Source organism: Microcaecilia unicolor, chromosome 5, assembly GCF_901765095.1.
Source record: "Microcaecilia unicolor chromosome 5, aMicUni1.1, whole genome shotgun sequence".
Lineage (NCBI taxonomy): Eukaryota > Metazoa > Chordata > Amphibia > Gymnophiona > Siphonopidae > Microcaecilia > Microcaecilia unicolor.
Window position 1 is genome coordinate 148,782,415 of NC_044035.1, and position 26,600 is coordinate 148,809,014.

General features: G+C 45.1%; 1 protein-coding gene across 1 annotated transcript in view; it reads left to right on the forward strand.

The window, feature by feature from the left end:
• The window catches only part of SLC29A3 (solute carrier family 29 member 3), a 57,677-nt gene that overhangs the window by 17,450 nt on the left and 13,627 nt on the right, over positions 1-26,600 (forward strand). Inside the window, exon 5 of the mRNA XM_030203416.1 lies at positions 10,838-11,000. Coding sequence (XP_030059276.1) covers positions 10,838-11,000 — 163 coding nt within the window. The remainder of the gene's footprint in view (positions 1-10,837; positions 11,001-26,600) is intronic.

A 26,600-nucleotide genomic window follows, 5' to 3' on the forward strand; every position in this document is an offset into this window, starting at 1 on the left:
CTGCAGCATCTACTGAACTAGCATCCCAGTACCAATCCAAGGTTATGAAGACCAAATTTGGGAATCAAACCAGGAGCCTTTGACATGAGTGCACTGCACTTTTCCGCTAACCAAGCCTGACATGTCTACCTTTGACAGACTTTGCTGTGTGTAATATTTTCTGGCTCCACCAACCCATCAAGTCATGATTCACACGCCAAAAAATGAAATTCTCTTAACATATTCATTTATTAATTAGAATTTTACTGCCTTTTTGAAGAAATTCACTCAAGACAGTATACAGCAAACATAAGCCAAACGTAGGTAATAGACAACTATAGCAGCAAGCATATTGAAATATCAATACACATAGCATAGTATGCTTCATAGTGTCAACACAATACATATTAAAACATCTTAATAGACAGTATAGAGTGTAAGCAGAGGTGGAACATATAGACAGATAAGAGTTAGATAGAAAAAAGGTGATTAAGTTAAGGAAACATTGCGCATTAAGTCAGGAAAGGTGCAGGAAAATAATTTCACCTAGAGTAGATGTAATTAAGCAAGATAAAAGCAAGAGCATCATATAGAACTATATTAATAATCCTTAGGTGAACCCTGAGTGCTCTAAAACTTCTTTCTGACATAGGTTTCAAGTTAGTCTGAATGCAAAAGTGGTAAAAGTGAATGTCAGCAGCTTACAGTGGTGGAAATAAGTATTTGATCCCTTGCTGATTTTGTAAGTTTGCCCACTGACAAAGACATGAGCAGCCCATAATTGAAGGGTAGGTTATTGGTAACAGTGAGAGATAGCACATCACAAATTAAATCCGGAAAATCACATTGTGGAAAGTATATGAATTTATTTGCATTCTGCAGAGGGAAATAAGTATTTGATCCCCCACCAACCAGTAAGAGATCTGGCCCCTACAGACCAGGTAGATGCTCCAAATCAACTCGTTACCTGCATGACAGACAGCTGTCGGCAATGGTCACCTGTATGAAAGACACCTGTCCACAGACTCAGTGAATCAGTCAGACTCTAACCTCTACAAAATGGCCAAGAGCAAGGAGCTGTCTAAGGATGTCAGGGACAAGATCATACACCTACACAAGGCTGGAATGGGCTACAAAACCCATCAGTAAGACGCTGGGCGAGAAGGAGACAACTGTTGGTGCCATAGTAAGAAAATGGAAGAAGTACAAAATGACTGTCAATCGACAAAGATCTGGGGCTCCACGCAAAATCTCACCTCGTGGGGTATCCTTGATCATGAGGAAGGTTAGAAATCAGCCTACAACTACAAGGGGGGAACTTGTCAATGATCTCAAGGCAGCTGGGACCACTGTCACCACGAAAACCATTGGTAACACATTACGACATAACGGATTGCAATCCTGCAGTGCCCGCAAGGTCCCCCTGCTCCGGAAGGCACATGTGACGGCCCGTCTGAAGTTTGCCAGTGAACACCTGGATGATGCCGAGAGTGATTGGGAGAAGGTGCTGTGGTCAGATGAGACAAAAATTGAGCTCTTTGGCATGAACTCAACTCGCCGTGTTTGGAGGAAGAGAAATGCTGCCTATGACCCAAAGAACACCGTCCCCACTGTCAAGCATGGAGGTGGAAATGTTATGTTTTGGGGGTGTTTCTCTGCTAAGGGCACAGGACTACTTCACCGCATCAATGGGAGAATGGATGGGGCCATGTACCGTACAATTCTGAGTGACAACCTCCTTCCCTCCGCCAGGGCCTTAAAAATGGGTCGTGGCTGGGTCTTCCAGCACGACAATGACCCAAAACATACAGCCAAGGCAACAAAGGAGTGGCTCAGGAAGAAGCACATTAGGGTCATGGAGTGGCCTAGCCAGTCACCAGACCTTAATCCCATTGAAAACTTATGGAGGGAGCTGAAGCTGCGAGTTGCCAAGCGACAGCCCAGAACTCTTAATGATTTAGAGATGATCTGCAAAGAGGAGTGGACCAAAATTCCTCCTGACATGTGTGCAAACCTCATCATCAACTACAGAAGACGTCTGACCGCTGTGCTTGCCAACAAGGGTTTTGCCACCAAGTATTAGGTCTTGTTTGCCAGAGGGATTAAATACTTATTTCCCTCTGCAGAATGCAAATAAATTCATATACTTTCCACAATGTGATTTTCCGGATTTAATTTGTGATGTGCTATCTCTCACTGTTACCAATAACCTACCCTTCAATTATGGGCTGCTCATGTCTTTGTCAGTGGGCAAACTTACAAAATCAGCAAGGGATCAAATACTTATTTCCACCACTGTATATTACACAAGACCTGGATTAGATCCTCTAGAAGGTACAAAAATCTTCTATTTAATTATATATCATAAATAGCATTTCTCTGGTGCAGTGTAGTGTTCATTGAAGGCACCATACAGACAGCGCTGGAAGTAAAAGTTGTTCTTTTTATTCTCAGAACAGGTACTGCACAGGAGGATGCAGTACAGTGCTTGGCTCATATGCCTCCAGCCTGCTCTGGAGGGGCCACCTTTGAGTGAGAGGGTGATGTAGTCTTCATACTTGTACAGTTTTGGGCCATCTTGCTGAGACCATCAACAATCATGCTACTGTGTGTTAAATTCTGACTTTGGGATTTTGTGATATGCGAGCCTACACTCTGGGAACTTGACGGAGACCATCGACTTGTCATAGGCCAAGAAAAAGTTTTGTTCAGTGGCAATGGCTCTTGCAATACGAGCTGGATTTGAAACTGTGACCTAGAGGTGAAAGACACAGATATTTGCTTGCACATACAGTGGAAGCAATAAGTTGAATTTAAAAAAAAAAGCATCCAAGCTTGTAAATTAGCATTGCTGCAGCCAGGAGTATTGCAGGTTCCTATCTACAGTAAAGAAGATAACAGACCCCAAGTCAAGTCCACAGTCTCAACAGGGACCCATAGTAGGATCAAGGCACTCCTCCCTGAATGCTTCCCCCCTTACTGGGGCATTCTCTGTCTAGTGGAGAGCAGGAGTGCTCCTTTTCAGTTTCAAAATTGCACCTTTGATTTCCCTCCCCCTGGCAGTAGTCTTATGGTACTACAACTAGGGATCAAGCTGCCAAATAAGGGGTACACACCCTTTTTTGGGAAGGTTTGAAGAATTTTGTTTTAGGGAATCTGCAGAGGTGCTAATTTCCTAGCTCATCCTCATTACTTTGTTGTTATTGGGCTCACCTGCCTCCCTAGCCTGAACTGCACCTTCACTGCATGCAAGGCTCCCTCCCCACTCCCATCCACCATGGCTTTGCAGCACAGTCTTGCTCTCTCCTGTGCACCTCTGCTGGGCTCACGCTAATGAAGTACCATGGGAGACACATGGAACCTAGCTCTCTGCATTGCTGCTAGTGCTTTTTGCAGCAAGCCTGCCTCCTCTGATTATAAACCTCCGGGACTGCCACAGGATATACTAGCGGCACTGCAGAGAGCCAGGTCCCATGTATTCCCCATGGTAGTTTATTAGCATGGACCCTGGGGGGGTGGGGGAGGGCAGACAGGGCTGCAGTGGATGGGAGGGGACAGAAATTAGGCAAGACTGGATGGATGGGTGAGTGGAGAGAGAGAGAGAGAATGACAGATGGGGCAATACTGGATAAAAGAAGGGGAAAGACAGAGCCTATAGGCTGGGGGAGAGAAATTGGGCAGACTGGATAGGTGGGGAGGGAGAGAGAAACGAGGTAAGACTGGATGAGAGGAGGGAGAGAGAGAGTGACAGAGAGATGGGGAGAGACAAAGGCTATCGGCTGGGGAAAGTGAGAGAAATTGGGCAAGATTGGATTGGTGGAGACATAGGAGTCAACTTTTCAAAATGATTGGGGATGCTAAACCCAATAGAAATTACCCCTCCCTGGACACAGTCAAAGGGTTTGCTCAATATTGGGGATGCTCAAGCACCCTCAGCACTCACAGTTCTGGAACAGATCAGTGTTAGAGTTGGTTATAGTGGAAGAGGTGAAGAAGACAAGAAGAGAAAAAAATGACACATGGACAGGAGACCATTGGAAGGAGAGTTAAAATAAGAAAGGAAAGCAGTAACCAGAAACTGGGACCAACATTTAGAAAAATTAAATGTCCAGACAGGAAAGGTAGAAAATAGGATTTTATGTTTAATTTAGGATGAAGTAATGTGGTAGCCGTACTACTAATCATTTTTATAGTGCTACTAGATGTTTGCAGTGCTGTACACATTACTGTCACCCTAGAGGGCTTACAATCTAACCAACCTCCCCTCCCCCCTCCCAATTACAAAGCTGTGCTAGCAGCTGCCATTGTAGCGGCAATTCTGACACAGCCCATTCAAAGTGAATGGGCTGTGTCGGCATTGCTGCTCGGCTTTGTAAAAGGAGAGGGGTAAGGTGTGTGTGTGTGTTTTTTTTTTAACCTGGGGCAATGGAGGGTTAAGTGACTTGCCTAAGGTCACAAGGAGCTATAGTGGGAATTGAGCCCAGGTTACCAGGATCAAAAAAGCCCATCGCACTAACCATTAGACTACTGCTCCATGCTGTGTTAGTCCACTTTAAAAGTTAATAAAAATAAAAATAAAGTGACACCTTTATATTAGGCTTTATACATTTTTTGACTAACTTTCAGAGACTGAAATCTACTTCAGGTTGGGACAGTATATTGCCTCTAATAGTATATTTGTCCTGACTCAAGGAAGGAGGTTTTTACTCTAAAACTAGTCAAAAAATGTAATAGGTTAGGCCAATAAAAATGTATCACCTTATTTTCTGGTTTTGTTTTATTTGTTAATTTTTACTTTAGCAATTGGAATATGTAAGTTTTTGAAATTTATATCTGCTCTCTTCATATTTTGTACAGTACAAAGGGGCATATCATGGTTTGTTCCCTTGGTTTTACACTGTATACAGAGTATGGCTTCTTGGGGGTTCAGTTAAATTTTTGTCTGCATTTTTCTATTTTTAGTTTGTTTACTTATTCTATACTTCATGAGGGGCTACCTCTGTTCATGTGTGAAAAAGGCCAGGTGTTCTGTAATCATCAATTGTCTGTGTAGGACTGATCTATATTAATCCAGCTTGTTTTGTTTTCCAATCAGTGCATTAGTGTTCTTCTGCCCACTGCAATGCTCAGAGTGGGGGGGGGGGGGGGGGGGGGGGGTCTAGGAAGAACCTAGTGTGACCTCCTGAAAGTTAGCTTCTAAACATACTAGCTTCTGTGGTCCAACTTGTTAAGAATACTTTTTACTTTGTAGTAAAAACAAGTAGTTTTAAGAGCTGTACTTTATTACTTTTACTTGAGTATTTTTTTGGATAAGACTTTCTACTTTTACTTCACTACTTTTGAAGCCAGTACTTTTACTTTTTACTTAAGTACTTTTAAAAAGTAACGGACCCATTTCTGGAAGTTAGATTCTCGGGAATCTGAAATAAAGCATATTTGTATTTCAGACGTACTGATTTTGATGGGGGAATACCCAAAGAAGGAGCTGTTGGCGTGGGAAGGTGCAGGAGATGTGCAAAAACAGTGGTCCAAGCTAATGGCTGCTCTAAATATGGCGACTGATCTTTTTGTGAGGAAAGTAAACAAAAACAAGAGAAGCAGGAAGCCTATATGGTTCTCCAAACAAGTAGCTGAAAAAATAAGAACGAAAGAGGCTTTGTTCAAGAAATACAAAAGAACGCAACGAGAGGATCACTGAAAAGATTATCGGATTAAACTGAAAGAAGCGAAGAGGGAAATACGGCTAGGGAAAGCACGAGCGGAAGGAAAAATGGCTAAAGTTGTAAAGAGAGGTGACAAGACCTTTTTCAGATATATTAGAGAAAGGAGAAGAAATAGGAATGGAATTGTGAGACTGAAAGATATTGAGAATGGCTATGTGGAGAGTGATGAAGATAAAGCGAAAGTGCTAAACAATTATTTCACGGAGGAAAATCCTGGAGAAGGACCACATTCGGCTGCCAAGGGAACGTCTTGGAATGGAGTGGATACTGCGCCGTTTATGGAAGAAAGAGTTTATAAACAGCTTGAGAATCTGAAGGTGGACAAAGCTATGGGGCCGGATGGGATACATCCTAGGATATTGAAGGAGCTCAGAGAGGTCCTGGTGGAACCTCTTAAAGATTTGTTTAGTAGATCTTTACAGACGGGAGAGGTTCCGCGGGATTGGAAATGAGTGGATGTGGTCCCTCTTCACAAAAGTGGAGACAGGGAAGGAGTGGGAAACTACAGACCGGTAAGTCTCATGTCGGTGGTAGGAAAAATAATGGAGTCGCTGCTGAATCTTATTGACTTATTTGACTGGGTGACCAAAGAACGGGATGAAGGATGTGCGCTAGATGTAATCTACTTGGACTTCAGCAAAGCCTTTGATACGGTCCCCCACAGAAGACTCGTGAATAAGCTTGAAAGGGTTGAACTTAGGACCGAAAGTGGTGAACTGGATAAGAAACTGGTTGACCGACAGGTGGCAGAGGGTGGTGGTAAATGGAATCCGCTCAGAGGAAAGGAAGGTGAGCAGTGGAGTTCCTCAGGGGTCGGTGCTGGGGCCTATTCTGTTTAATATATTTGTGGGAGATATTGCTGAAGGGTTGGAAGGAAAGGTGTGCCTTTTTGCGGATGACACGAAAATAGCCAGAGAGTAGAAATGGTGAGAAGGGATCTCCGAACCTTAGAAAAATGGTCGAGGGTCTGGCAGTTAAAATTTAATCTTCAGATTACTAGGTTTCCTATAAAAGTTGGTTTCTTGTAACTCAGCTGATGAACAATTAAAGAAACCAGAAAATTAATCACCAAATTAATAGCAAAACAAAAGAAAGCAAAAAAACAACTTCAAAAGTTTTTTTTGTAAAGAATTTTTTATGCAGTGTATAATATACTGTGCTCAGTTTTTTTTTGGTGTATTACAATGACCCAAAGACTCGAGATGTGTAAAGACACCATCCTGCCATCATCGCACACCCTACCTCCAACCTAATCCTAGCACTGGTGCAAAAATATAGAAAAATTATAAGAAAAATATCAGCTACTTAGCTTAGGTAGAGTTTGAAAAGGTGGAGAGATCTTCTTCTTGACAGTATAGGCAGATATTTCAATTCAGGAAATGATGCAAGTCCCCAGTCACTGTAGTACTTTTATAAATCCAAATCTGTATGTGACTTCACCATTGGTGTGTTCAAAACTCAATGTTCAATGTTGGGAAGTATTTTTTCGTGGCGGACATGTGGAATGCCCTCCCGCAGGAGGTGGTGGAGATGAAAACGGTAATAGAATTCAAACATGCTTGGGATAAAAACAAAGAAATCGTGTTTAGAAGGAATGGTTCCACGGAATCTTAGCAGAGGTTGGGTGGCGACGCCAGAAATTGGGAAACAAATTGGGAGCTGGCCAGACTTCTACAGTCTGTGCCCTGATCGTGACTGAATAGATAGGGCTGGGCTGGAGTGTAAATTTTAAGGGGCTTCGAAGTTAGCTTCAGAACTTAGTACAAGAACAGTGCTGGACAGACTTCTACGGTCTGTGCCCTGAGAAAGGCAAGGACAAATCGAACTCTGGTATACATATAAAGTACAACATACCATGTAAATGAATTTATCTTGTTGGGCAGACTGGATGGACTGTACAGATCTGTCGTCATTTGCTATGTTACTATGTATGTGGCACCTTTTTTGGAACTCCTTACCCAAAGCAACCCGCTGAGCCAATGATCTTTTGTTTTTTGGAACATTAGTTAAAACCTGAATTTTTGAGAAGGCCTTTTCTTAGCAAAGTCTTTTGGTATAATGAATCTTAAAACCCAGACTACAAACTTATGGCTAAAAAGTGTGATACAATAGTCTTAAGTTCCTGTTTACTAAGATGTGTTACTTGTTTAACACAGGATTTAATGCATGTTAACAGTTAGTATTGTGCATTAAACATTCAACTGGAATTTCAGGTTAGAGGTGGGGTGTATATCTTGCAGTTTAATATAGGTGTCACAGATACATGTTTGACAACACAGCATATTGTGAACTGGTTATGTGCATCTCCAGAGGTGTATTTAACTGTATTCCATATGTGTGACCACACTGTTAATCAATGGTAATGACCAGTGTTAGTGAAACAGCTGCCTTCCCCCAAGAGCCAAGAATTCCCTCAACTTACTGTAGAGGTTTTGCAGCTAGCATGGGTTAACATTGGCTGTTCTCACATGTTAATGTGATATAGTACATAGGGGCCTTAGAGGCATATTTTCAAAGCACTTAGCCTTCCAAAGTTCCATAGGTTTCTATGGAACTTTGGAAGGCTAAGTGCTTTGAAAATATGCCTCTTAGTCACTTAATTGGGGTAAAATTATTTATTTCATTTTTATTTTGACAATATGCTGGTTTCTTGGGTTATCATCGTTTTGTTCTTTGTTTTTTAATTTTAAACTTTCTTTTTTATGATGTATGTTATCCTTGTCTCGCTGTGGTTTGCATTTATTGCATTTATTGTTTGTGCAGCACTGCGTATGCCTTGTAGTGCTCTAGAAATGCTAAATAGTAGTAGTAGTTATTGTGCTCATCTCCTTGGTTTTTTTATGTTATGCCTAAGATTTGTTGTGTGAAATGCCTTTTAAAAAATTTTGTATCCAAAAATGTTCTTGTTCCTTTTTCCTGCATGTATGCTATGCTACCTCAAGTGATAAATTGTGAAGAGGCTTTTAAAACATTGTTTAAGGCTATGCTTAGCCCGCAGATTAGGTGCGTAGCCCAAAATCCACAATTTTAAAGAAACTCTTACAGCATAAGGCTTCTAATAACTTCATAAATGAGATTCACTTGCTACTGAAAAATGTCTGCTTTAAAAAAATGCCTCACATTGCAGTGACTAGAAGCTTAAAAAAATAAAAGAAGAAATTTTTCAGTTGTGTGCTGCCCAATAATGCTTTTGAAGCCAAATGCATAGGAGTGTAACCATTTTAGTTGGTTAGTATTTGTTAGATTTTTTGTGTAGCACTGGATATGTCAGTGCCAAAATGACCCTAGAAGATTTTAATAGCTATTAATTGTAGCTGCACAGATTGGCTTCCTGCATGACAGGCTAGCTTCCTCTTTTTACCTCATCACTGGTTGGACAATGCCTACAAAAAGAGGAACCTAATATGCTGGGTGAAAGGCTGGACCCAGCGAGGTTGTGGTTGATAGTTGCTGAAACAGTCTTTTAGTGTCTATGCATTAACTGAGTCTCTTGAACTAGCAACTTAAAGCATGACTTGAAAAGATTTTTGTTCCATATCGACCACACTGAGTTGCACAATGTCTAAATATGTGTTTATTTTTCTTTTTGCCTTCCTTTGTAAGAGTTGTGTAATCCTCCTCTGCTTTTTTTTTTTTTGTCAAACCTTGAATACCTGTACAAGATGCTGATATTAATGCAAATGCATTTACAAGTGAGTCAAGAGAAAAATAGTTATCTGTAATTTCCTTCTGAGCTATATCATATACAATTAAAACTTAAACAGAGAAAATGATGACAGATAAAGACCATATGGTTTATCCAGTCTGCCCATCCCTACTGTCTCCTAATCTCTACTGTGCCTATCTCTCTTATTGATCCTCTGTGCTTATTCCATACTTTCTTGAATTTAGTTAGTCTTCATTCCACCACCTTCACTGGGAGGCTGTTCCAACATATCCACCACTCTTTCTATAAAGAAGTATTTCCTTGGATTACTCTCGAGTCTATCCCATTTTACTTTCCTCTTACACCCACTCATTCCAGAGCTTTCTTTCAATTGAAAAACGCCCACCTCTTCTGCGTATATGCTATGGAGGTATTTTAGTCTATCCCATTTTACTTTCCTCTTATACCCCCTCATTCCAGAGCTTTCTTTCAGTTGAAAAACACCCACCTCTTCTGCGTATATGCTATGGCGGTATTTTAAATGTCTTCATCCTATCTCCCTTTCACACCTTTCAGTATATATTGAGATCTGTCCCCATATGCTTTATAGCAAATATGTGCTATATAAGATATGCACGTAAATGCCAAAATTCCACATATATACCATAGTTCTGAACATTCACAGAGAGGGGACAAAGTCCAAAGCAGCAGAAAAAAGAGCACTAAGCCTTCAAAATGGGGACACAGATCTTTTTAAATAATGTAGCTTAAACACCAGTCTTGTATCAATGACCCAGCTCGGGCCGTGTTTCGCGTTGGGTGTCAATGATTATCAATGACCCGACACAGGCCGTTATTTGGTGTCAGGGGTCAATGAGTTATTCTTGAACAATTCTGATTGTAAAGATATGATGCACAAAACGGAGATACCTCCCCCTACGCTACACACTAAATTCTATTCTCTACTTCTCACAGTCTGATGCGCATCAATCCTCCATGGACCAGAAATGTTCCTGTGAGAAGTAGAGAATAGAATTCAGTGTGTATTGTGCGGGGAGGTATCTCTGTTCAAGATAAACTCATTGACCCGTGTTGCAGGCGCAGCGTGCTCGGGTCATTGATACAAGATTGGTGTTTTAAGCTACATTATTAGAAAAGATCTGTGTCCCCATTTTGAAGGCTCTTAGTCTTTTGTTTTCTGCTGATAGTTCTAAACATTTACATGCATAATCAGTGCTTAAATGTTAGCCCCTGTTATAGAATTACCCCTTTCTTCTCAATTTTTGTGATGTTACTTGTTATTGTACTTGTAACCTAGACTGCCCTTGATATGGCCCAGTAGGGCAACTCTTTTTTATGTTCTTACTGCATGGAACCTGCAGTCCAGGTCTGTTGTTTTTTCCTAATACAGTGAAAGAGAATGAAGCAGAGTACAATGTCTTAATCCATTATTGTGGAGAACTGTGAAATCTTGTTTGTTTTTGTGCAGGTCAGGCCATGGGAGGCACCGTCAGTGCAGTGGCATTGGTGATTGATATATCGGTGGCAGTAGATGTGACAGATAGTGCCCTTGCCTTTTTTCTGACAGCTGACGTCTTCATTGTGGTCTGCATCATTCTTTATCTGATTCTTCCCAGGTTAGAGTATTCCAGGTAATATCTTCTGAGAATTATTCTCTGGTTACTTCCCTATTGCCATTGCCTGTCTGATTTAAAGAAACCCTGGATGAATGTGGACACTTAAATTGAGTTAGAGGCCCCTTTTTCTCTAAAACGTTCCTTTGACTTAACAGTTTTCCTCTGCTGCTTCATTCATGGCTGCTTGGGTATTTTTCTTTTTGATCTCCCCCTCCCTCTAGCTCCCAGTATACGTAGTCTGCTCATTGCAGTGACAGTCCTCAGCCAAAGGCCATTGACTAGAACATCCAAAGTCCTAAGTATGGAGAAACCTTTTGGGTGGTTACATTCTATGACTGACAGCTGGGATACACCGTTAAGTATGTGAACAGGATAACTGGGCAAGACGGATGGGGTTATTTGATCACTTTCTGCCATCAATTATTTTATTACTAGGTATGTTGTATGTTATGCCTCATGTTTGTCTCAGCAGTTTCTTTTTATTCCTTTGGGCTCCCCAGGACTAGAATCTTGGTGCGTTGAGCCTCTGTCACCATACTGAAATCCACCCCCCCCCCCCCCAGCATACATAGTCTTGACATTGTATTGACAGCCCTCATTTAGGATCCATGCATTAGGACTCCTTACAGAACCTGCAGCTAGGGACAATGCATATGGACAGCTAAGTAGTACATAAGTATTACCATACTGGGACAGACCAAAGGTCCATCAAACCCAGCATCCTGTTTCCCACAGTGGCCAATCCAGGTCACAAATACCTGGCAAGATCCCCAAAAAGTTCAATACAATTTATATGGCTTATCCCAGAAATATTTTCCCCAAGTCCAATTTAATAATGGTCTATGGACTTTTCCTTTAGGAAGCCGTCCAAACCTTTTTAAAACTCTGCTAAGCTAACCGCCTTTACCATATTCTCCGGCAACGAATTCCAGAGTTTAATTACACGTTGAGTGAAGAAACATTTTCTCTTTGTTTTATATTTACTACTTTGTAGCTTCATCGCATGCCTCCTAGTCCTAGTATTTTTGGAAAGTGTGAACAGACGCTTCACATCTACCCGTTCAACTCCACTCATTATTTTATAGACCTCTATCATATCTCCCTTCAGCCGCCTTTTCTCCAAGCTGAAGAGCCCTAGCCACTTTAACCTTTCCTCATAGGGAAGTCGTCCCATCCCCTTTATAATTTTCATCACTCTTCTCTGCACCTTTTCTAATTCCACTATATCTTTTTTGAGATGCGGCAACCACAGTCCTACTAATCCACTTCACTAACCCACCCAACTATGAAAGTCCACCTCTACACTTACCCGCTTAATACTTTCCTTCTTTCTTCCCTTACTTAATCTTTGCATATTATTAATTGTATCTGACACCCTGGAATAACAATGTCATAACAAAACTATGTAAGCCACATTGAGCCTGCAAATAGGTGGGAAAATGTGGGATACAAATGCAAATAAATAAATAAAATAAATAAATATTCGAGGTGCGGTCGCACCATGGAGCGATACAAAGGCATTATAACATCCTCATTTTTGTTTTCCATTCCTTTTCTAATAATACCTAACATTCTATTTGCTTTCTTAGCCGCAGCAGCACACTGAGCAGAAGGTTTCAACGTATCATCGACGACGACACCTAGATCCCTTTCTTGGTCCGTGACTCCTAACGTGGAACCTTGCATGACGTAGCTATAATTCGGGTTCCTCTTTCCCACATGCATTACTTTGCACTTGCTCACATTAAACGTCATCTGCCATTTAGACGCCCAGTCTCCCAGTCTCGTAAGGTCCTCTTGTCATTTTTCACAATCCTCCCGCGATTCAACGACTTTGAATAACTTTGTGTCATCAGCAAATTTAATTGCCTCACTAGTTACTCCCATCTCTAGGTCATTTACAAATATGTTAAAAAGCAGCAGTCCCAGCACAGACCCCTAGGGAACCCCACTAACTACCCTTCTCCATTGAGAATACTGACCATTTAACCCTACTCTCTTGTTTTCTATCTTTTAACAAGCTTTTAATCCACAATAGAACACTACCTCCTATCTCATGACTCTCCAATTTCCTCTGGAGTCTTTCATATGAGGTACTTTGTCAAACGCCTTCTGAAAATCCAGATACACAATATCAACCGGCTCACCTTTATCCACATGTTTGCTCACCCCTTCAAAGAAATGTAGTAGATTGGTGAGGCAAGATTTCCCTTCACTAAATCCATGTTGACTTTGTCTCATTAATATGTTCTGTAATTTTGTTCTAATACCATTTTGCCCGGCACCGACGTCAGAATCACCGGTCTATAATTTCTCGGATCTCCTCTGGAACCTTTTTTTAAAAATCAGCGTTACATTGGCCATCCTCCAATCTTCTGGTACCATGCTCGATTTTAAGGATAAATTACATATTACTAACAATAGCTCCACAAGTTCATTTTTCAGTTCTATCAGTACTCTGGGATGAATACCATCCGGTCCAGGAGATTTGCTACTCTTCAGTACACAGAGTGAAACTGTGTACTTTGCGTACTGTGTACTTTGAATTGATGATCATAAATCCCTCCCTCCCTTTGCTAACCAGTGGAGTGGAAAATCTGGCTCAGGAACCAAATGCATTGATAGTATAGCTGTTAGTGTAGGCTGTTTAATATCATTTTATGTCATTGTCATTATAGATTCATAGGATCCAAAGTGAGTAATTTTAATTATGATAAACTATATGCCCATATTGTTGCAACTAGAATAAAAGTAGAATCATAAAGGATCGATTTTTAAAAGCAAAGTAAAACTCCAGTGCTTTGGTATAAAAAATTATCAATACGTTTTACTAGTATTTGTTTTTGTTATAATCAAGAGTTGATTCAGCTGCAGTACTCTGCAGTGTCATGCAGAAGGCCCTGGCTTGATCCCCCTGGGTCAGCCAGGGCTGGGGATAGGCTAAAGACCCATGATTGCAGGATTCCAGGAGTGTTGGTGCTTGGAGTGGACTAAAATAAGTTGGAATGCATTTAAAATAAGGGAAAAAAAATTTCCATGTAGTTGTACATGATGGCTCATAGTGTCTGGTTCCTAGCCCTTGTTCCAACTGAGTTGCAGGTCCAAAAGAGCAGAAACCATCTGCTAGGTAAAAACAGTCTGTGCAGAATAGTTCAGAAAAGCTATTACTTGTCTATAGCACAATATATTTCCTGCTGTAATCTTGCAGTGATCCATTCTGTTCCCTTTCTTGGTTTCTTTCTCATCCACAGCTGAACTGCTGTGTGAAAGAAACCACAGAGTGAAACTGTGGATCTCACAAGCTGTTGCCGAGTTTCAGGTGAAAGCAGATTTTAAAGGCAGTACAACCACAAAATTTGAAGTGCTGTGCATAACGGGATGACTGGCACTTAATCAGCAGAAATAATGATTTCCTATATTTCTACGAAATGGAGGCAATGAGTTCCATAAACACACCCTCTTTCTCTTCCCTCTGAACTCTGTTTCTATATGCTACATATTTTCTGCGCTGTGAAATAGTAAAAAAGCATATTTCCTCTAACTTACCAGCCAATGTATTTTCTTCCTTTCTTCTCTTTATTTTTTTTATATATTTATAAATTTGAAACCAGCTTTGCAAATCTTGTTTTCAGAAACACAGGTCACTACTTACAACAGCATATACTTGAAATGAGACAACAGATCAGCAGAAATAATAGCAGTGTGACCTTATCAGACCACAGGAATATAGGAGACGGGGGGAGAAAAAGGCACAGCTGTAAACCAAGTGCGCAACCCATTCAGTCTGTGTCAGTACCACCACCTGCTTCTGCCCCAGCGGCTTTTGCTCCACTATAAATATCTCAGTTGTTCAGGAAGGAGTAAAGAAAAATGAACTTGAACCAGTTAACTTAGACTTTTTACAAGGATGTTGCAGGAAAAAACAGTCCCTAATTCTCAGGCTTCATGATGCATAACCAGAAAGGCCTTACAGCTCTCCTGGGTATCCTTTGCAAGGTCAGGAAAAATCCACACTAAACCCCCTATAAACAGCTTTTACTTCTTTTTTGATGTAAAGATGCATTTTGAAGTTTAAATCTTGCTCAGATACCAGAGAGGTGAATAGCAAAATCTTTTCCAATTATTAAAGCACACTCTTCCAATAAAACTGAAATATCTACTTGTTGAGCTGTGGCCCCACCAGACTCAACTCCAAGAAAAGGTTCTCTCCTTGGACTCTGTAGGCAAAGTAACTTGTGTACTGGTGGCACGGAGTCAGAAGTTAGTCCAAGAATTGCCACCATATATGTCTTAAATAGCTCTATTGAGGTTAACCACATTAGGAAAATTGATGAGTCAAAAATTAAGATGCTTCGATAAGTTCTCTAAATGATCCATCTTCCTAAGGATCTTATCTTGAATATGAGAGTTAACATTTTTCACTAAATGCAGATCTTGCTGTATTGAGAGAATCTTGTCAGAATTTTCTTTAAATTGCACTTCTCAGCTCTCACTCGGGCCCCAATTCTGAAAGCAAACGGGCCTTGCAGTGTTTCATTTAGACTGATCAGTTTAAATGAAATGTTATTTTGCAAGAGGCTTTCGGCCACTGCTTTACCATGCATAAAAGCAGTGACCAAAAGTCCCATTCTAATGAGCTTTTTAGCAATTCCATGCAACGCACAGAGAAACCAGTGCATGGAAAACCCCTGCCTTAACAACTAGAAACTACAGTACCAACAGCTTATGAGCAGTCAGTAGTGTCCCGTGTCAACTTTTCCTGTCAGTGCCTGAGTGCTGATTTTGGCTCGGGCACTGACAGGAAAGTCACGCTGCGACCCCACCACCACAAAAAAATCCCTGGAAGTCCAGTGGACCCCCTCCTTGCTCCCCCCCCCCCCAAAAAAAAAATCCTGGTGATCCACTGGGCTCACTGACCCGGTAGGCCCTGGGCTGAGGTGGGCCGACCCCAAACCCCCCTCCCCCATGCATACCTTTTATCAGAGACAGGAGGAACTCCTGTTCCTTTCTGCCTATAGGCCTGCCATTGTCAAAATAGCGGTGAGCGGGCCCAAAGGCAGGAGGGCGTAGGCGTTCCTTCTGCATCTGACAAAGGTATGTGGAGGGGTTGGCTGCCATTGTCAAAATGGCGGCGCCTAGCCCCTTCCTGGTGCATCTAGGCCTCTCCCAGTGCATCCCAGGATGCACCGGGCAGGGGCTGGCCACAGCCATTTTGAAGAGATCAGGCCCAAAGGCAGGAGGGAGTAGGCATTCCTTCTGCATCTGACAAAGGTATGTGGAGGGGATGGGGGAGAGATTTTACTAGACCGCCGAGGCCAGTGTTCACTAGGGGTTTGGGCTCGACCCAGACTGGGACCTGTCAGGTCGGGTAAGTGGGCCTGCTGGACCACCAGGATCTTTTGCATTGACGGGGGGGAGGGGGGATATTTGGGAAGGGGTCCACTGGACATCCGGGGCTTTTTTTTTTCTTGGGGGGTGTCAAGAGGGGTCCACTCATTGGACATACGCACAACAGCTGTGCCTACCGCAAAGCTCTTGTAGGCATGTGCCAGGAATGCTCAGACCCCTTTAACGACCAATGTTCAACACTAACAACATGCATATAATTTGCATGCTGTTAGTTTGAGAATTGGTTGGTTATTCTGAGTCGGTCTTTCATCCTGTCTTTTTCCTACAGCGCTGGAGTTCTGTGCATCTAGCCCTTGGCTCTTTCATGTCTCATGACAAAAGTTATGTGTCAGTCATAATTTTAGCTATTGAAGAATCAAGTCTCTCCAAAGCTCCTGATAGCATCTAGGGTCACAGTATTGGGCTTTTGTAGCAAGGGGATTCTCTTAACCACTTGTATTTTTCATTTGTACCGCTATTCCTACAGCTTGGCTACCTTAAGCACTTCCTGCCATGTGCTTACCTTGCATGGTAGTTCCCAGAACGATTTACTGGGTGCACATTCCTCTTGAGAGTCAATATGAAAGGCACACTGCTTTACACTTGTCCAGAAACTACGACCTGTAGCTGCACTTCTCGCCAAAATGGCGTCCAGGACTGGGACGGCTGTCCCTCTTAACTGCAGTGACAGGGACTCAGAAGGGCTTAAAGATGGACCTTCTCCCAGCTGCATGTGCCTTCACTCAGCACTCACAGGAACAGCGCCACTCTGAAAGTTAGGCTCAGAAAATGCAGCAAGCTCAGAGAGCTTCCTGTGACTACCCCTAAACATAATAAAATAGGTTTTTGTTTTCCTTATATGCTTCACCTGTATATTGTAGAAAATTAATGCAGAAACAGTTCAGTAAGAGCAACAAGAAAGCAGACTTGACACAACGCTACTATGGTGCCATCTTGACTCCTCCCCTCAGAAGATTTAAAAAGAAAAAAAGTCAGTCTGTTAGCATAATTTGCAATATAACTCCCAGAAACAATTTTTCTACTTGCTCTTTACTATCAGTTAATGCATGAAAGAAAACAGAAACCGAGATCTGCATCATTTGTGGAACTATCATCTTTTACTGGTGTAGTACAGTTATCTAATTTGCTGCCCTGGCTTTTCTGCTAATTGGGTTTCCATTACCACTGGAGTCCTGAATAGTCACAGAAACAGAAAATGGAGGGCAGATAAAGTCCATATGGCCTATCCAGTTCGCCTATTCATACCATCTACTATACCATCTTCTCCCTTAAAGACCCTATGTACTTGTCCCAAGCTTTCTTGAATTCAAATATGGTTGTCATCTCCAGTACCTTCACTAGGAGGTCATTTCACGAATTCATCAGTCTGTCCCCTTTCATCTTCATCCTATGCCCCTTCATTCCAGAGCTTCCTTGCAGTTGAGAGACTTGCCTCCTGTGCATTTATGCCACATACATATTTAAATGGGAAACTGCGCTTTGATAGAGCAAGTCTGTTACTGCAAACATTGCATTGGCTCCCAATCAAAACGTGTATTGCTTTTAAGTTATATTCTTTGGTATACCAAATAATGTATTGGCCTTGCCCCATGATATATGTTTGATCTACCGTTATGAAATGCAGCAATGGGAATTCAGAATTACCTCATTCTCCACTACTCCAGCTGCCAAATTTGCTGTGTAAGTCAAGATAGTCTGCAGGATTTACTTACCAATGTACAAATTGATGGAATTCTGTGCCTAAAGATCTAAGATGTATTAGTTTCCACAAACATCTAAAAGCCGCCTTTTTTAGAAAACTTTTCATGACAGTAAATAAGGCTTAAACTAGTTTTAGATTAGAAATTGCCTTCTGCTCCTTTGCTTATCTTGATGTAATAGAGATTCTCCGAGGACAAGCAGGCTGCTTGTTCTCACTGATGGTGACGTCCACGGCAGCCCCTCCAATCGGAAACTTCTCTAGCAAAGTCCTTTGCTAGTCCTCGCGCCCGCGCGCACCGCGCATGCGCGGCCGTCTTCCCGCCCGAAACCGGCTCGAGCCGGCCAGTCTTCTTTTGTCCGCACTCGGTACGGTCGTGTTTTCGCCGTGTCGAGCCCTGGAAAGTCGACCTCGCGCGTCCAAATTTATTTTGACGTATTTTTTCTTCGGAAAAGTCTTTCAAGTGTCGGGAAGTGCTCCGGAACCCCCCCCCCGGGTTTCGTGTTAATCCTCCCCGTACTTCCAGCTTTTTGCCCCGATAAGTTTTCTTTCGTCGTCGGGGGTAGGCCTCTTTTCGGCCTCGGTCGAGATTTTCTCCCTTACAAATTTTTTGGTGCTCTTTTTCCGTCATTTCGGACTTTGATTTCGCCGGCGCGATTTTTCCGCCCATGACATCGAAGCCTTCCAGCGGCTTCAAGAAGTGCACCCAGTGCGCCCGGGTTATCTCGCTCACTGATCGACACTCGTCGTGTCTTCAGTGTCTGGGGGCCGAGCACCGCCCTCAGAACTGCAGTCTGTGTTCCCTGCTTCAAAGGCGGACTCAGGTAGCGAGACTAGCCCAGTGGAACGTGTTGTTCTCGGGCTCTTCGTCGGCATCGGCACCGGGATCTTCGAGTGCATCGACGTCGTCAGCGTCCAGACCATCTTCCTCGGCCGCCCCTGCATCGGGCCTCTGCATCGGCGCCGAGACATCGGATAGCTGCATCGACGTCGGTGGTACCGGGACCTCGTCTGCTGATGTCGTCGGACGGTGGTGCATCGTCAGGAGTGCAGGTGAGGGCTGTCCATTCCCCTGCTGGTGGCGGTGAGCCTTCGGGTGGGTCTCCTCCTACCCTGAGGGCTCCTGCGGTACAGCCCCCCCGAGACCGACCTCCTTTGGCCTCGGCCCCGAGGAAGCGATGGCTGGATTCTACGTCCTCCTCGTCGGTGCCGGGGAGCTCCGGTGACATGCTTCGGAAGAAATCGAAGAAGCATCGACACCGGTCGCCTCCCCGCGTCGGCACCGAGAGCTCTGGGTCGCCGAGGGAGTCGGCACCCAGCAGGCATCGGCACTGAGAGGACCGCTCACCCTCTGTTCAAGAGGTGTCGATGCGCTCCACTCTGGACAGCCCGGAACAGCCTCCTCGCCCGGAACAGGTTCTGACGTCGACGCCTGCATCGACCTCTTTGCCTTTCTCTGCAGCCGCTCTGAACGAGAGCCTCCGGGCCGTTCTCCCAGAGATTCTGGGAGAGCTGTTGCGCCCTACCCCTCCGGTACCGGCGGTGCTTGCGCCTCCGGTACCGTCGAGTGTGGCGCCGGCTGGCCCATCGCCCGGGGTGAGGTCCCCGACGTCGGTACCGCGTGCGGTGCCGACTGCGGCCACCTCCCAGGAGGGCTCCCCGACTACGTCGGCGGAGGGAGCTTCGCCGATGCGGGCCAGGGAGTCTACCTCTCGACGCCCCCATCGTGGACGTGGCTCCACTGAGTCGAGCCGGGCGAGGTTGCAGACACAGGTTCGTGAACTTGTGTCTGACACCGAGGGTGAGGCCTCGTGGGAGGAAGAAGAAGACCCCAGATATTTCTCTGACGAGGAGTCTGAGGGTCTTCCTTCTGATCCCACTCCCTCTCCTGAAAGACAGCTTTCTCCTCCTGAGAGTCTGTCTTTCGCTTCCTTTGTCCGGGAGATGTCTACGGCCATCCCCTTCCCGGTGGTTGTGGAGGACGAGCCCAGGGCTGAAATGTTTGAGCTCCTGGACTATCCTTCTCCACCTAAGGAAGCGTCCACTGTTCCCTTGCACCATGTCCTAAAAAAGACATTGCTTGCGAACTGGACAAAACCTCTAACTAATCCCCACATCCCCAAGAAGAACGAGTCCCAGTACCGGATCCATGGGGACCCAGATCTGATGCGCACCCAGTTGCCTCATGATTCTGGAGTTGTGGATCTGGCCCTAAAGAAGGCTAAGAGTTCTAGGGAGCATGCTTCGGCGCCCCCGGGCAAGGACTCTAGAACCTTAGACTCCTTTGGGAGGAAGGCCTACCATTCCTCTATGCTCGTGGCCAAAATCCAGTCTTACCAGCTCTACACGAGCATACACATGCGGAACAATGTGCGGCAGTTGGCGGGCTTGGTTGATGCTCTTCCCCCTGAGCAAGCCAAGCCTTTTCAGGTGGTGGTCAGGCAGCTGAAGGCGTGCAGAAAATTCCTGGCCAGAGGGGTGTATGACACCTTTGATGTTGCGTCCAGGGCCGCTGCTCAAGGTGTGGTGATGCGCAGGCTCTCATGGCTGCGTGCCACCGACCTGGAGAATAGACTCCAGCAGCGGATTGCGGACTCGCCTTGCCGTGCGGACAACATTTTTGGAGAGAAAGTCGAGCAGGTGGTAGAGTCTCTCCACCAGCGGGACACCGCATTCGACAAGTTCTCCCGCCGGCAGCCTTCAGCATCTACCTCTACAGGTAGAAGATTTTTTGGGGGAAGGAAGACTGTTCCCTATGCTTCTGGTAAGCGTAGGTACAATCCTCCTTCTCGACAGCCTGCGGCCCAGGCTAAGCCCCAGCGCGCTCGCTCTCGTCAGCAGCGTGCGCCTCAGCAGGGCCCCGCGGCTCCCCAGCAAAAGCAAGGGGCGAGCTTTTGATTGGCTCCAGCAGAGCATAGCCGACATCCAAGTGTCAGTGCCGGGCGACCTGCCGGTCGGGGGGAGGTTGAAAGCTTTTCACCAAAGGTGGCCTCTCATAACCTCCGATCAGTGGGTTCTGCAAATAGTCCGGCAAGGATACACTCTCAATTTGGCCTCAAAACCTCCAAATTGTCCACCGGGAGCTCAATCCTACAGCTTCCAGCACAAGCAGGTACTTGCAGAGGAACTCTCCGCCCTTCTCAGCGCCAATGCGGTCGAGCCCGTGCCATCCGGGCAAGAAGGGCTGGGATTCTATTCCAGGTACTTCCTTGTGGAAAAGAAAACAGGGGGGATGCGTCCCATCCTAGACCTAAGGGCCCTGAACAAATATCTCGTAAAAGAAAAGTTCAGGATGCTTTCCCTGGGCACCCTTCTCCCCATGATTCAGCAAAACGATTGGCTATGCTCTCTGGACTTGAAGGATGCCTACACACACATCCCGATACTGCCAGCTCACAGACAGTATCTGCGATTTCAGTTGGGCACACGCCGCTTCCAGTACTGTGTGCTACCCTTTGGGCTCGCCTCTGCGCCCAGGGTGTTCACAAAGTGCCTAGCTGTGGTAGCAGCGGCACTTCGCAGGCTGGGGGTGCACGTGTTCCCATATCTCGACGATTGGCTGGTGAAGAACACATCCGAGGCAGGAGCCCTGCAGTCCATGCAGATGACTATTCGCCTCCTGGAGCTACTGGGGTTTGTGATAAATTATCCAAAGTCCCATCTTCTCCCAGTGCAGAAACTCGAATTCATAGGAGCTCTGCTGGATTCTCGGACGGCTCGCGCCTATCTCCCAGAGACGAGGGCCAACAACTTGTTGTCCCTCGTCTCGCGGGTGCGAGCGTCCCAGCAGATCACAGCTCGGCAGATGTTGAGATTGCTGGGCCACATGGCCTCCACAGTTCATGTGACTCCCATGGCCCGTCTTCACATGAGATCTGCTCAATGGACCCTAGCCTCCCAGTGGTATCAGGCTGCTGGGGGTCTAGAAGACGTGATCCACCTGTCCACGAGTTTTCTCGAATCCCTGTATTGGTGGACAATCTGGTCCAATTTGACTCTGGGACGTCCTTTCCAAATTCCTCAGCCACAAAAAGTGCTGACAACGGATGCGTCTCTCCTGGGATGGGGAGCTCATGTCGATGGGCTTCACACCCAAGGAAGCTGGTCCCTCCAGGAACGCGGTCTACAGATCAATCTCCTGGAGTTGCGAGCGATCTGGAACGCTCTGAAGGCTTTCAGAGATCGGCTGTCCCATCAAATTATCCAAATTCAGACAGACAACCAGGTTGCCATGTACTATGTCAACAAGCAGGGGGGCACCGGATCTCGCCCCCTGTGTCAGGAAGCCGTCAGCATGTGGCTCTGGGCTCGCCGTCTCGGCACGGTGCTCCAAGCCACATATCTGGCAGGCGTAAACAACAGTCTGGCCGACAGACTGAGCCGGATTATGCAACCTCACGAGTGGTCGCTCAACTCCAGAGTGGTGCGCCAGATCTTCCAAGCGTGGGGCACCCCCTTGGTGGATCTCTTCGCATCTCGAGTGAACCACAAAGTCCCTCAGTTCTGTTCCAGGCTTCAGGCCCCCGGCAGACTGGCATCGGATGCCTTCCTCCTGGATTGGGGGGAGGGCCTGCTGTATGCTTATCCTCCCATTCCTCTGGTGGGGAAGACTTTGTTGAAACTCAAGCAAGACCGAGGCACCATGATTCTGATTGCTCCTTTTTGGCCGCGTCAGATCTGGTTCCCTCTTCTTCTGGAGTTATCCTCAGAAGAACCGTGGAGATTGGAGTGTTTTCCGACCCTCATCACGCAGGACGAAGGGGCTCTTCTACATCCCAGCCTCCGGTCCCTGGCTCTCACGGCCTGGATGTTGAGAGCGTAGACTTTGCCTCTTTGGGTCTGTCAGAGGGTGTCTCCCGCGTCTTGCTTGCTTCCAGGAAAGATTCCACTAAGAGGAGTTACTTCTTTCTGTGGAGGAGGTTTGCCGTCTGGTGTGACAGCAAGGCCCTAGCTCCTCGCTCTTGTCCTACACAGACCCTGCTTGAATACCTTCTGCACTTGTCTGAGTCTGGTCTCAAGACCAACTCTGTAAGAGTTCACCTTAGCGCAATCAGTGCATACCATTACCATGTGGAAGGTAAGCCGATCTCGGGACAGCCTTTAGTTGTTCGCTTCATGAGAGGTTTGCTTTTGTCAAAGCCCCCTGTCAAGCCTCCTACAGTGTCATGGGATCTCAATGTCGTTCTCACCCAGCTGATGAAACCTCCTTTTGAGCCACTGAATTCCTGCCATCTGAAGTACTTGACCTGGAAGGTCATTTTCTTGGTGGCAGTTACTTCAGCTCGTAGAGTCAGTGAGCTTCAGGCCCTGGTAGCCCAGGCCCCTTACACCAAATTTCATCATAACAGAGTAGTCCTCCGCACTCACCCTAAGTTCTTGCCAAAGGTCGTGTCGGAGTTCCATCTGAACCAGTCAATTGTCTTGCCAACATTCTTTCCCCGTCCTCATTCCTGCCCTGCTGAACGTCAGCTGCACACATTGGACTGCAAGAGAGCATTGGCCTTCTACCTGGAGCGGACACAGCCCCACAGACAGTCCGCCCAATTGTTTGTTTCTTTTGATCCCAATAGGAGGGGAGTGGCTGTAGGGAAACGCACCATATCCAATTGGCTAGCAGATTGCATTTCCTTCACTTACGCCCAGGCGGGGCTGGCTCTTGAGGGTCATGTCACTCACTCATAATGTTAGAGCCATGGCTGCGTCGGTAGCCCACTTGAAGTCAGCCTCCATTGAAGAAATTTGCAAAGCTGCGACGTGGTCATCTGTCCACACATTCACATCTCATTACTGCCTGCAGCAGGATACCCGACGCGACAGTCGGTTCGGGCAGTCAGTTCTTCAGAACCTGTTTGGGCTTTAGGATCCAACTCCACCCCCCGAGGGCCCTGTTTGTTCTGTTCCAGGCTCCACTCTCAGTTAGTTGGTAAATTTTTAGGTCAATCTCAGTTATGTCCTCGCCGTTGCGAGGCTCAATTGACCAATGTTGTTGTTTTGAGTGAGCCTGGGGGCTAGGGATACCCCATCAGTGAGAACAAGCAGCCTGCTTGTCCTCGGAGAAAGCGAATGCTACATACCTGTAGAAGGTATTCTCCGAGGACAGCAGGCTGATTGTTCTCACAAACCCGCCCGCCTCCCCATTGGAGTTGTGTCTTCCCTTGAAGTGTATTGTCTTGCTACATACTGGACTGGCCGGCTCGAGCCGGTTTCGGGCGGGAAGACGGCCGCGCATGCGCGGTGCGCGCGAGGACTAGCAAAGGACTTTGCTAGAGAAGTTTCCGATTGGAGGGGCTGCTGTGGACGTCACCATCAGTGAGAACAATCAGCCTGCTGTCCTCGGACAATACCTTCTACAGGTATGTAGCATTCGCTTTAATTTGTTAGTATTTTTGTTTATGATTATTATTGTAAGCTGCATTGAACTAAATTAATTTTGGAAAATGTGGGATATAAATGCTGAAATAGACATTTATTTTATTTATCATATCTCCCCTCTCCCTCCTTTTTTCCAAAGCATACAAATTGAGATCTTTTAAGTATGACCCCATACGCTTTATGACAAAGACCACTGACCATTTTAGTAGCCACCCTCTGGACTGATTTCATCCTGTTATATCTTTTTGAAGGTGCAGTTCATAAAACTGTACACGTACTCTAAATAAGGCATTATCGCTTCCTTTTTCTTGCCGGTCATGCCTCTTTCTATGAATCCAAGTATCCTGGCTTTTGCTTTTACCTTTCTATCTGTCTGGCCACCTTAAGATAATTATCATGCACAGAAGTACTTCACCCCCCCTATACTGTACCACTCCCTCGGATTTTTGTAGCCCATATGCACGACCCTGCATTTTTTAAACATTAAATAGCTGCTAAATTCTGGATCATTCTTCAAGCATTGCTAGCACCCTCCTTATGATATCCACACTGTCAGGGATTTTGGTATCATCTGCAAAGATGCAGACCTTACCAGATAGCCCTTTTTGCAGTGTTTCTTACAAAAAATGTTAAAAAGAACCGGACTCTGAACAGATTCTTGTGGCACACCATCTGTTAGGAAACAAGCACAGTGGGCCTCATGAAACTTGTACTCATTTATTTATTTATGGCATTTGTGCCTGACATTATCCCAAACAAGTTCGGGTTCAATGTGGCTTACATCAAACTTTTAAAGCAAATTACAATAAGAGAACTATAACGAAATACAAAACAATAATAAATTAAAATATCCAAGCAGTAAGATGAATCATTTTGAAATAACAAGTTAAGGGCCCTGTTTACTAAGCCGTGCTAACCCATATGTTCCTATGGGCGACTTAGCATTTAGCAGGTGCTAATTAGCATGCACTAAAAACACTAATGCGCCCTTAGCGCTGCTTAGTAAACAGGGCCCTCACTAAAAGAATAAGTCACCAACATTGGCAAGGAAGTCACTAAATAAGAATGCTTTCAACAATTTATATCCGCAGTATAAGGTTTGTTTGTTTGTTTGTTTTAGTTTATTTTTGTCATATTATAGATATGAGTGTACTTGAAAACAGTACCAGAATTCAAAAATGTGTGGGAGAAACACAAAGGAATCCTGTTTAGAAGGAATGGATCCACATAAGCTTAGTGAAGATTGGGTGGCAATACTGGTAATTGGGAAGCAAAGCCAGTGCTGGGCAGACTTCTACAGTCTGTACCCTGAAAATGGCAAGGACAAACCATGGACAGGGTATACCTATCACATACAATGAGTTTATTTTGTTGAGCAAACTGGATAGATCATACAGGTCTTTATCTGCTGTCATCTACTATGTTACTATATCTTTTAGTTGTTTTTGATGGTTTTTATTGTAGACCCCTGACATAGGCAAATTGCTGAAACATGGCCCATGACTGATCTGTTAATAAATTCTACCAGTTCTTAAGACCCATTGTGCTTTTTTTCTGTAGTAGTTCATTCATTTCACTTTTTATTCCCCCGCCTCTGAATTCACCAGTGGTGTAGCTATGTGGGGGCCTGGGCCCCCCCCCCAATTTTGTCCAGGCCTCTGGTTTTGCTGGAGGAGGTTCCCAACCCCCGCCAGCTGAAGCCTTGTTTGGCGCCGCCGCGTTGCTTGCCCTTCTCCCTCTTCCTCCTCACATCCTTCATGCTCAGTTTCACTTAAGGACATGAGGAAGAGACAGCAGGACATGGAACGCGGCGGCACCGGAAACCCACGCTGGAGAAGGCTTCAGCTGGCGGGGTTGGGAACCCCCACCAGCAAAGTTATTTGCTGCTGTGGGGTGCGGTAGGGCGGGGGGGGGGAGCGGCGAGGCGACCGTGGGGGCGGCGGCAGACTAAAATGTGCCCCCATCCCCACCTTGGGCTCTGGCCCCTTCCCACTGCGAGGTCTGGCTACACCCCTGGAATTCACTGCGCTTTTTATCCCCTCTGCTCTGTGGCACACCACTTTTTAACATCTCTTTCTTCAGAGTGAGCTCCATTTACCATTGCCCTTTGCCATCTTCCACTTAACCAGTTCCTA